Source organism: Quercus lobata, chromosome 2 (genome assembly GCF_001633185.2).
Source record: "Quercus lobata isolate SW786 chromosome 2, ValleyOak3.0 Primary Assembly, whole genome shotgun sequence".
NCBI classification, from domain to species: Eukaryota; Viridiplantae; Streptophyta; class Magnoliopsida; order Fagales; family Fagaceae; genus Quercus; species Quercus lobata.
Window position 1 is genome coordinate 62,484,162 of NC_044905.1, and position 13,243 is coordinate 62,497,404.

General features: G+C 33.5%; 1 protein-coding gene across 1 annotated transcript; it reads left to right on the forward strand.

The window, feature by feature from the left end:
- The first annotated feature begins 6,137 nt into the window (after positions 1–6,137).
- On the forward strand, positions 6,138–6,641 carry LOC115968098 (LOB domain-containing protein 22-like). Its single transcript, XM_031087333.1, has one exon. It carries the CDS (start codon positions 6,138–6,140, stop codon positions 6,639–6,641), a length of 504 nt encoding a protein of 167 aa, XP_030943193.1.
- The last annotated feature ends 6,602 nt before the right edge of the window (positions 6,642–13,243 follow it).

Here is a 13,243-nt window from a genome sequence, read left to right on the forward strand (position 1 = left end):
GTAGTGTACTAATTATTTATGCGAAACTAATTTTTATGATTATTTTTCTTAGATTTTTATAAGAAAAACAATTTTTTTGAAATCTGACATTCATGCTCAAATTTTGCTTTGACCACAATTGAAACAAAGTACAACAAAGATAAAAGAAAATCTCATTTAATCAAGAATGTAAAAAGATAATTGTCTACTTAGTTAGTGAAATAATTAAATATGTTACAATTCACTCAAGTAATTAGTTCATATCCTTAGTTAATTTTTCTGTCAATGATATAATATAAAATAATTGAAGTTAATTTCATAAATATTATAACACATAATAAGCATTATAAGTCATAATTAGGGGTGTTCACCAAACCGCAAAAACCACACCAGAACCGCCTGCAAAATGGCATAACTGCACTGCAAGTAACAGTGCACCGCACCGCACCACACCACATGATGCAATGTGGTTTGCAGTTTTATAATATGAAAACCGCACAAATCACACCGCACCGCGCCTTCTATATATATTAATATATTTATTTATTTAATATTATTTATATAATAAGGACAAAAGATCAATATATTAATAATTTAATACCCTAGCCGTATCTCATTGTTTTGTAACTTTTGTTAGTAAAAATAAAAAATAAAAATAAAAATCTTATCACTCTCTCAGCCCTTAGAAGTCAAACCCTAGCCGCCACACTTCCACCTAGATTACTCACTGTCATACCAGTTGCTTCTACTATTGAGGTATTCATGTGTTTAATTCAAGTTTTTCTTTGTTAAAGTTAATCTATTAGCCTATTATACTATTCACTCAGGACAAGTTGTTAGTTAATCTATTGTTAAAGTTTTTCTTTGTTCAATTCACTGTCATTGCACCAGTTGTTAATTATATATATATATATATATTTTTTTTTTTTTATTGATTGTTGTGTTGCCGTTGGTAACTTGGTATACTGGCACTTGGAACTTCCTATGTTAGATATTTAAGTTAGATATTATTTTTTTATTGATGGGTCCTATGTTAGATATTTAAGTTTAATTTTTGTGGGTTTTCTTTGTTTTTGTTTGATATTGAGTATGGGTAAATCCTTTTTACTTTGTACTTGGTGTTTCACATAAACTTTTTACTTCATATTCTTGATCTAAAGTGAAGACTGAAGGGCATTAGATTTTGATAGTTAAAACATTTAAGTTGCTTGCTACTCTACCTTGTTCAAAGTACTTGACTTCATTACATGTTTGATGTATACCTGAGAATCTAAGATAGTGATATTACTGATATATGTTGAATTTTTATATAGCAGGTGAATTTTTATACACCGCACCGCACATGTGATCGCAAAAATGAGATGCGGTGTGGTTATGGTTTTGGCTAAACTATACACCGCACCACACATGTAACCACAAAAATAAGGTGCGATGCAATTATGATTTTGGCTACACCGCACCACAAAGTGTGGTGCTAAAAATGACCTAGCACCACACCGCACTGCACCGCAAACATCCCTCTCATAATATATATAAGCACAAACTTCATATTTGGTGCATTTTTTTGAGAAAATTTTCATTTTGCCTTCTACCTCGCCTTTAAATTAGTGCTTCGTGTCACTATTCTTTGAAAGAGAAATATGTATTATTCATTTAATTTTCAACCTAGACAAAGGTTTTAATGAATTGATTCTGAAAGTTCAAAAACGTGTATAAACACCTTTGAACGTTTAGATCCCCAAATTACAACTTAACCAATTCAAGCAATATGTCAAACAATTAGTGTGCGGAAACTTAACATAAGCTATAATATGGAATTGGTAAAAACTATCTAAGCCGAAACAAAACACAATCCACAGCAGATAATAAAAAGGCAAAGATAGAAAGGAAGGAAGATGTAAACACAAAGACAACACGCGATGTGTTATCGAAAAGGAAACCGAAGCCCTCGGCGTAAAACCTCTCCACCGCCCTCCAAGTGGTAAACAATCCACTAGAAAATACAGTCGGGATACATGGACAGCAATAGACCCTCCAAGCCTAATCTACCCAGTACACCTAAGCCCTCCAAGCTTCTTGCTCCAACGAGGTTGCGCCGAACCTTTTTCTTTTCTAGCTTCCCGGATTCCGCTACTAGACCGTAGCATCAACCAATGAAGATTGGTTCCTTCCTAACTGCTTCCCAGAAATCCAAACAGCTCTCTCACAGTAATGATAATGGTGAGAATCAGGTTTGGTATAATGCCTCTCAAGGATTTGACAATGGAGAGGAAGAGAGTTAAGGAATTTGAAGAGACTCTAATGTATAGATTGTGGGTGAATCAATCTTGTTTTTCTTTAGGGTTTCTCTCTCAAAATTCTCTCTGGAAGCTCTCTTACAATCGTGGGTAAAAGGGATATTTATACTGGAGTAGGAGAGGAATGTGAAACGTCAGGTTTTATGAAACAGGGGTGGCTCGCGGCTTGACCTCGCGGCTTGACTAAGTCGCGAGATCCAGTCGCGAGATAACCATATGGCCAGTTGTCCTGTTTTGTCCTGTAGTGCTCCAGCTTGCATGACTGTTCACCTTCCAGCATGCTTGGCACGTGTGCTGCGTCTGGCGGCTTGCAGCCGCGAGTCACCCGCGAGGCTAAGCCGCGAGTCTCTGTTTTCTTGCACACTCTTGAGCAATCTTCACTCTAACTCACTCACTACCCTTACATCAAACCCACCTAAATACAGGTTACTAAATGCTGAATTACAAGCAAATTTGGCACGGAATAAAGCCAATTATCGTTGAATAAATTCAACCTTACATATTCATTCAACTTTCCACCTAAACAACGGTTGAGTGAATTATTGACTTTTTATAAGATATTTATATTCAAAGATAAATAATTTTATTTTCTAAGTATTTAAATTTTAATAAATATTTGGGAAACCAATTAGCAAGATATATATATATATATATTGCACCATAAAAAGCTTACCACCAAGTATATGTTATCCTAAATTTCCAACTAATAATTTTGTTTCACAAGTTTTATTTAAGGTTGCAATAGCTTAAGGCTTTGTCATGTGGCACAAGTTTAGTTGTTTTTGCAATAATTGAAACAAAAACCAATAAAAAACAAAAGCAAATTAAACAATACACGCTATAATAAAATAATAAGTATGCAATTAATTAAATTAGTCAAAATAATTATATATTGTGAGTTCATTCAAACAATATCATATACTAAATTATATCAATCATAGTAATTCACATTTTCCACCTATTTAATAACGTGTAATATAACTAATTCTCAAGTATAAAACCACCTAATATATGCATGAACCATAAAGATAATATTTTACAAATAATTTTCATATAAATTATAATCTGCGACATCCACAGGTCTTATAAAAGACCAAATCCATATAGGAAAGAGTCAAAGAAATCTATATCCATTTTGTCCCTGGAACATGGTTTTTTTTTCTTTTTGGTAAACCCTGGAACATGGTTTATTTTAAGGAAATTTAGTCTTTTTATTCTTTACTCAATGGAGGTCCGCTAATTGATTCTTTGTTATTGTTCAGAGGCTTTATCCATTAGCTTCTTTTTTTTTTTTTTTTTTTTTACTCTATTCAAATGGAGATCCTTTAATAGATCACGAGTTTCTTATTACCAATTAAAATTATTTTACTATTCAACTTATTTTTGTTACTATTTATGGATCCCGTTGCACTTTTTAATACTATTCATGGGTCTTACTATACTATTTCAACTAACTTTTACTTTTATTTACAGTACTTTCAGCAATAAGTTTTCAGTTTTAGTAAAATAAGTTGTATCCAAACACACTCTTAGTGTCTAAAGACCTTACCAATTAAACCAACACTCATAAAGAATGTAATAATAATAGCAATAATTTATTTTCATTTATTGCTTAAAAGTTAGGATATAGTTACATTATGACATAAACTTTTTTTTTGGTAATTAATCTAATTAATTTATTATCAGTAGTAATTAATTTAAAGTCAAGATATACTATTTCAACTAACTTTTAATTTTATTTACGGTACTTTCAGCAATAAATTTTCAGTTTCAGCAAAATAAGCGATATCCAAATACACCTTTAGGCTCCGCTTGGGAGGAGAGAATGGAATGGAATGGAATGGAAAGGAATGAAAAGAATCATTTTAGAATATTCTCCCCTTCCCTTGTTTGGGAGTTTTAATGGAGGGAATGGAAAGCTTATTCCCTTGTTTGGGAGTTTAAGTAAGAGGGAATGGAATGGGTAGGAGGGAACACTCATTCCTCTCTATTCCCTTAAAACCTCAAATTTTCATTCCCCCCGAAATTGGGAGGAATGGGAGGGAATGGAATTAAATTTAATGATTTTTTTACTAAACTCCCAAAATACCCCTGTATATTCAATTCTTTATTTTAAAATAGGGGTCTAATAGTAATATTGTCATAAAATGATTCCATTCCATTCATTCCATGTTACTCCCAAACAAAATTACTTACATTCCATTCATTTTCATTCCTTTCCATTCCTTTATAAAACATCCAATCAAGGTTACTTAATTCCATTCCATTCCATTCTTTTCTATTCCTTTCCCTTTACTTAAATACATTCCATTCCATTCCATTCTTTTCCATTCTCTTATGATCATTCCATTCCATTCCATTCCCTTCCCTTATGAACTCCCAAGCGGAGCCTTAGTGTCTAAAGACCTTACCAATTAAACCAACACTCATAAAGAATGTAATAGTAATAGCAATAATTTATTTTCATTTATTGCTTAAAAGTCAGGATATAGTTACATTATGACATAAACTTTTTTTTTTTGGTAATTAATCTAATTAATTTATTATCAGTAGTAATTACTTAATAGAACATCCTCCTTCGATTAAACACTCATAAACCATGTAAATGATTTAGGTGTATTCCTCGATAATTAGGAAAAATTACATTTTAACACCCTAAACTATACCCTGATTACACTTTACATATAAACTTTTCGAATGCACATTTTACACCATAAACTATAATCTTTATTACATTTTGCAAGCTAACATCAAGTTTGTTGTTAACTTGAATAGAAAAGTGTGATACTGCATAAAAAATAATAATAATAATTGCTCTTCTTCTCAATTCCTTAAAAACTTACATTTTATCACCCTAAACTATACTCCTGATTACTTTTTGCACCCTAAGTTTTGAATTTACGTCTAAGTTAACAACAAACTTAATGTTGGGGGTGCAAAATATAACAAAGGTCATAATTTGGAGTGTGAAACGTGCATTTGAAAATTTTAGGGTACAAAGTATAATATGAGGTGTAGTTTAAGGTGGTAAAGTGTAATTTCTCCAAATAATTAAGAATTCTTTTACAAGTGCAAGATGATCATTAATCACTATGAAGGGCAATTACTTATAATGTCAACTTGCAAGGATTTCTTTTTTATGAATGTAGTCTCAATTTCTTGTTATAGATTTTTTTTCTTTCTTTTTTTTTTTCTTTTTTTTTTTGTTTTTTTGTTTTTAATTCCATACTCTTTTGGAAATTTGTATTCTAGAAAGATAATCCCATAAGAAACCACATTTATAATACAAAAGGCTCCTTCTAAAATAATCCTCTCTCGTGTTTCCTAGAAGTACTTTCGTACAAACATGGAAAGTTTTTATTATATGGTATTCAATACGAATTGTAACCATTTAATATGACAATTGGCTTTTTAAAACTCCAAACCATCATACATCCTTGACATGATAGTCACTCCATAAATATAAATGCTTGTGGGGTGTGGGGAGCAAGAGTCGGGGTTCAAGTCTCTAAGAAGAAACTTCACATACATATGCACTTAGATAAGATTATAGTAGAATTCTATCTGAGAGTAAAAACAAACCCAAAAAAAAAAAAAAAAAAACTTCAACTTTTGTTGAGGTTGAGTTGTGCAATATCTAACCCATTTATATCAAGATACCAAAATATTCTATAAAATCTAATGCGATCTTACCCATTTAACTCAAATTCTAAATATATATGATTCTTTGTGTTTAGTCCCATTTTATGATATTCACAAGCTCTTAACCCTCACTTATATGCTGCTGTTTGGTTGAAAAGAAAAATGCCTACTCACATTTTCTCTTCTACTAGTTTATCTAGTAAGTACTTTTAGAACACAATGAATAGGGAAGGTGGAAATCCTTCTGCTTGCTCCTCATGTAAACACCAAAGGAAGAAATGTGACCAAAACTGTGAATTAGCTCCATACTTTCCAGCTAGCAGGTATCATGAATTTCAAAATGCCCACAGGCTCTTTGGTGTGAGCAACATACTAAAGATCATGAACGCAGTTGAGCCAAGCCAAAGACAAGCCACTGCTGAATCAATCCTAATGGAGGGTAATGCAAGGAGAAATGATCCAGTGAATGGTTGTTTAGGTATTATCAGTAACCTTAAGTCCCAAGTTGAGTTTTATGAAAAACAACTAAATATTGCGAATCAACACCTTGCCATTTATCGGGGGAGAGAGAAGCTCGGGCAACAAAATCAGAAATTAGAAAACTTAGCAAATACTCCTTCATTTGCATCAAAGCCACCATTGGCTCCAACTCCTGTGCAACATGATCAAATTGATGGGTTTAAGCTTTTGTCACCAATCCTGCCCAACCTAGTAAGATTATGATTTTAGATTTTTTATTATTATTAAAGAATATATGTTTATGGTTAGGCAAATCTATTATTTGATATTTATGACTTATTAAGCAATTGACATTTAATTTTGTACAATTCTAGCCTAGTGAATATGTAGGTGACAAGAAAAACTCTGATGATGGATATAATTATCCGTCAACGTTGGAAGAAGGTACAGATGTGAAACCGTTTGACATCCAGCCTATAGATCAAATGTTGGAAGCTTATCAGCACGAAAACTTTATTACAAATTTTAATGGACCTGGAGAATCTAGGTACAATCATAATCATAATGTTCTTTTCGTTATCAATGATTTATTGCTTTGTTATTATCCCTTTGTGACATTCGATAACTATTTTTTATAATCATCACAACTAATAGACTCTTCTTTGTGTTATATGTCAGTCTTAATCTGAAAAAGAACAAAATAAAATATTCATTATTTTATCACTCACTAAAGATTCAAAACCTATAAAAGGAAAAAAATTGTTGAAAAGAAATAAAATATTAACGAAACAATAATTTTTATTGAAAAGCAAAAAAAAAAATTTATATATATATATATATATATATATATACCTGTACAATAATTTATTCTTCTTCATGTAAATTTGTGTAACAATAATAAAATATAAGAATGATTACTTAATAAACTACAAAGTTTAATATTGTTTACATGTTAACTCCAAAATTTTAAGCATATATATGTTCACAATATTGTTTTGAGAAAGTTACAACTTGAATATTTTATGAGCCTATATTAACATAGATATCAGAATTCATATGAGCTGTACTTGAGGTTAATCTACCTATAAAAATTATTTTCACGTGAATGTAAGTAAAATCTTCGTTGTATATCAAAATGGCTTAAAAAATGGCTTATTTATCTGTAACATATCTCTAACAAATAAATATAATGAAATAAGGATAAAATTTGGTTATAAATTTAGTTGTAAGCTGCAATTAACAATCGAAAAATGACATGTCATACTTACTAAACTACACTTAAGTGATTGTATACAATTATTTTTATGTAAGTCATGTGTATTGCACATGATATTTTCCTTTTGTTGTTTGTAGGAAAACTTTGTCCAATAAATAAATAATATACATATATATATATATATATGTAAGGACACAATTTCTAACGACCTAGGGATGGGCTCGTATGTAAAGGGGTCCAAACAATACGATTTGTAGAGAGTGGGCTTAGAAAGGCTGGACCTTGGTCGTCGGGCAGCGGTTTAGTCATGGTTTTTCATGGGAGCCCATACGAAGGTGAGTTTGGCCTAAATGACTGAGCCTTACACGGGTGTGGCGTGAAGATCTATCTCCTCGGAATTAGTCCGAGGAGAGTCTCGTCCTAGCCACCTTTCTTTTTTATGAGTTCGTTCTTCTCCCTTTTTCTCTCACTTCTGGGCCTCCCCTTGTTAATGCAGCAAGCTTCCCTTTTATACTAGTATTTCCTTCCCGTTCTTCACCTACGTGTCCGTTTCTCCTTGTTCTGGGTGGTTACTTGTCTTATCAATCCTCACATCAGAGTGGTTGGGAAAAGTTGGACAGCATGGTATGAGTATAGGTTTGTCAGGCGGTGGGCTCCACATTAAGGTGTCGGCAGCCTTCTCCCTTATACTGCTCTTGTACTGATTTTGTCCTTTTCCTCAGGCTTTTTGGGCATAAAGTCGTCCTCGGCCACATCCTTGGACCTTCAAGGAGTGTTCATTGCGCGTTCTTAGCAATAGGGCTCCTCGGCCTGGGCTTTTGGGCTTTTAACATAAAGTGGGCTGGGGCCTCAGATTTCGGGCCCCACAATATATATCATTCACATAAATGATTATTTATTATTTATATTGATCTCAACCACTCTAGTGTATGTGCTTGTAAATTTTCTCTTTCCTGACATCAAATCCCAGTTCTGCCACTGTATATAACTTATAGCACAATTTTTCGATCAAAATATTCACTAACATTACTCTTATAAGATATTTTCTTATGGATCATGTATAATAAAAGAGAGTAAAAGAAAGCTCTTAAAAATAATAAAATTATGTTTTCTAATATACGAAAGACTTTTTGTGCCACTAACACAAATATCACTAACTTGTTATTAATTTCTTCCAATATTTTAATATTTTTCATCAAGTCTTGTAATCTAACTAGTTGGCTCCTCCCGGTGTTTTCAATGAAAATATTTAGAATTCAAATCGCCTTACCCCCAACAATTGATATACGAAAAAATATATTTTTTTTAATAATATTTCTTGTAAAAATTGTAATTTTTACTGTAAAAAAATTGTAATATTTATTGTTCTTTTTTATAGATAAAATACAAAGACAATAAGAGTGTATAATGATTTGATCATACTATATGTGTTTACAAATTTGTAAATTGCATGATATAGATAAACACGTTTAATACCGACTCAAGAATGAAAATATCTTTTTGATAATATAAAAATGCAAATATCCTTTAATTATTTTTTTACATTCTTGATTGTGTGTTATTAAATTTTTTTTCATTTTTTTGGGACTTTGTTTCAATTATTGCAAAAGCAACTAAATTTGAGTAAGAATGTCATATTTTAAATCAATTATTTCTTGTATAAATCTTAGAAAAATGACATCAAAATTTCACTATACTTAAATAATTAATAAAAATAAATAAATATATTTATCCTATTAGTAATCTTTTAAATTTCCTAGAATAAATACTGCAATGTTGGTTACTATATGTCATTGAAAGGAGTTAAGAAACCTAATTGGTAAAGAGATTAATCTTAGTAAATTCACAAATATTTAAATTTTGATGGTTTTTATGTCAATTATTGTAACTCAAAGCAACTACAAATGAGTAAGAATGTCATATCTTCTTCTTCATATCAATTTTAGCAAATTCACAAATAAAAATAGTTTCTTAATTTATAAAACTAATTATATAAATTCCTTTAATATAAATAATTAATGCACAATTATAAATAATTAATATATGCATTTACTCTATAAGATAATTCAATAAATTAATGCTTTGATATAAATGAAATCTTTGTTAAGGTGGAAGCCTAAATAAAGAGAATAAAAAAGAATGCCTTACATGATGGAACTTCATACTCTATTACATAAAATCTATACTTATATAGGGAAAATTTAACAAATGCCCTAAAGGCATTGGGCATTCGTTCAAGATATATTTTTAGGAACTTGTTACGGTAAAAGAAAAAATAATTAATTTTTTTGACAGTTTTTTATATTTTCTAACAAAATTGTGTCAAAATTTTCCTAAAATGGTTTAACAATTTTCCTAAGGGTATCCATTAACATCCCATACATATATTACAAACTATGAATTTTGTGCACAAATATACATGTTCTAATATATTGATCTCTTTACTTTGTTTCTCAAAAAAAAAATCTCTTTACTTTTTGTTCAATTAATATGAAGTCTTACTTTCAATAAATTTGATAATAATTCATCTTTATCAATAATTTGCAGCGCTGGCTCTATAGCCCCATTGTAAGCGACCTATGGAGTATGTTGGTGAGGAATATACAAATAACATTGTCGGATTTTCTGCGAAAGGGAAGGAAGATCAAGAGGATGAATGAAATTACATCCTCTGTCTCTCTTTCTCTCTCTCTCTCTCTCATGATGAGATTGATGGGCAGGAACTTTTATTTTTGTATGCGCAAAGGAGTGTCTAAATTAAATTTTAATGTGGGTGGATCTTCACTTTGGACTTTGTAGCAATTTATATAATGTGAATCAATGGATTTATTTTAAGTTTTTTTTTTTTTTTTTTTTTGAGAGAGTTTCAACCTATGACGTCCGCTCCTAATGATAGTTTTTTATCATCAGACCAAGACACCAGTCGATTTTTTGTGTAAGCAGAGATTGAACCCCAGATTTCTTATTAAACCATAATAGACTTTACCAATTGAGCTAAGTTTAAAATGCTTGCATCTTATTCTTCTTTGTGTTGATCTCCTTCATCTTATCTTAATTATTTTATGGTAATATATTCATATTATGCATATAATAATTTATACTGTTATAATTCAAAATGATATAAAGTCTAAATTGTTAGATCTATATTATCTCTTTTTTCCCTATATTAAAAAAAAAAAAGTATAGTTTTTTCTATTTATAAATGTTTACTGAAAGCTTTGTAGCTCAACTAAGACTAAGACGTTCAAAGTTCAAGTTCTCTCTTCCCCAAATTATTGAATTAATATATACATACAGAGATATATATATATATATATATATTATATATATACTTTTTTTTTTTTTTTTTTGATGGGGAATTTGGAAGAGAATTCAATCCAACAAAGAAAAGAGTACACAGAGGCAGGAGACCTGCTAATACAATAGATCATCATTCAGAATTTCCTGAATACAAGGGGGAGGGGTTCCTTTCCATATTTTAGATTGGCCTGTGCGTTTAGCTTCTAAAGCTAAGTGATGGGCAGCTCTGTTACCTTCACGCTTCAAGTGATGAAAGGAACAAAAACTGAAGGAACTGGTTGCTACCCGAATGTCCTCAAGAATATGCCCAAAGCCGCTGCCAGAAGCTCCAGAGGTTAAGTCTTGAATAATGGCTAAAGCGTCGGACTCAAAGAGAGCTTGGAGGACTTGCATTTCAGCAGCAAAGAGAACACCATGAAGCAAAGCATATGCTTCTGTGACTTCAGCAGGAAAACAAGAGGGAAGAACCAGGCTGAGCGCACCAATGGGGAAGCCCAAGGAGTCCCGGATGACAGCACCAATGCAGGAATTGCCACCCCCTACATCAGTGGCACCATCCACATTAATCTTGAAGAAGCCGGCAGGGGGGGCTGTCCAATGGGCACGGGCAGGTGGAGGAGCAGGGGGAGAGGATAGCCTAGCATCAACAAAATCCAAATGGGCTCTTTTTGCAGTCTCCCAGACCATGGCTGGCGGAAGAGCAGAATCCCCATAAATGGCTTGATTTCTATTCCCCCATATAGACCATAGGACAAAGAAAAGAAGAGCTAAATCCTCGAATAGGCCTGGATCCATGAACTTTGATATAGAGTCCATAAAAGGTGCATTTGGGGAAGAAATACTTACAGGGCAGTCCGGCCAGTTAGCCCAAGTTTGATTGGCATGAGGACAAAGAAATAAGGCATGTTGGATGGACTCCATTTCCATATCACATATAGGGCAGAAACCAGAGACATTTAAGCCCCGACATCGTAAATTTAGCATTGTTGGGAGGCCGTTTCTGCATACTCTCCAAGCAAAAATCCGGATCTTTGGGGGGACATTCAAGTGCCAAATTGCTTTCCAAAAGGAGGTTTGACTATGAGCATCTGAACACTCACCTAGCTCAAGATCATCAATTATGCGCATAGCAATGTAGTACGCGCTTTTCACGGTGAAAGAGCCTCTTTTGTTGCCTACCCAAACCAGCTGATCGTCAGGGAGTCTAAAGCTGATAGGAGTCTTAAGGATAACAGCAGCCTCATGAGGTAAAAAGATAGATCTCACCAAATCCGGTTTCCACCATTTTGTATCCTCATCAATGAGAGAAGAGACCATTGGGAAGATGCCAAAGTCTAATTGAGGCGAGGTCACTTTATAGGTGGTTGGAGTTGGGAGCCACCTATCTTCCCAAATGTGAATCCGTTTACCATTGCCCACTCTCCACCGAGTACCCTCCTTTAGGACCCGAAGGCTCTTATAGATGCTCCTCCAAGCGTAGCTTGGATTGCTTCCCATTCTTGAGTTAAGGACGTCCTCGAAAGGAAAATACTTAGCTTTATAGACCCTTGCAACCAAAGAAGTGGGGTTAGTGAGGATCCGCCACCCTTGTTTTGCAAGTAGGGCAAGATTAAAGGCTTGAAGGTTCCGGAAGCCCATACCACCATACAACTTGGACTTACACATCTTTTTCCAACTAACCCATGCAAGTCTTGACTCATGGTTTCTTTGGCCCCACCAAAAGTTCCTCATCATGCTTTCCAAATCGTCACACAAGGTTTTTGGAAGTTGAAAACAACTCATTGTGTACGTGGGCACCGCTTGTGCCACGGCTTTGATGAGAATTTCTCGACCTCCAATAGAAAGAAGTTTTCCTTTCCAACCCGCTAGTTTCTTGCTCACTCTCTCTTTAATTTCAGCAAAGACTTGGGATTTTGATTTCCCAATCAAGGAAGGGAGGCCAAGGTACTTCTTGTGTCGAGAGTCTTGCATTGGTCCTAATGAATTTAGGATCTCATCCCTGGCTGCATGAGATGTATTTGGGCTGAAAAAGACCGAGGACTTGTCAGGATTTATCTTTTGCCCTGAGGCAGATTCATAGACTCCGAGGATGCTCATGAGAACATTACATTCCGTGACCTTAGCCTTGCAAAATAAGAGGCTATCATCCGCGAAGAAAAGGTGGGTGATGGCCGGGCAGCCCCTACAGATTGAAATTCCAGAGAGGGCTTTATTTCTTGCGGCTTGATGGATGAGGGCAGAAAGACCCTCGGCACACAAAAGAAAGAGCCCCGGAGAAAGAGGGTCGCCTTGGCGGAGGCCCCTCGTGGGAGTGATGCTGCCATAAGCTTCTCCGTTGATGATGACAGAG

Bases quoted from the DNA above. Each gene is read 5' to 3' on its own strand.
- LOC115968098 (XM_031087333.1), top strand. From the start codon at position 6,138: ATGAATAGGGAAGGTGGAAATCCTTCTGCTTGCTCCTCATGTAAACAC.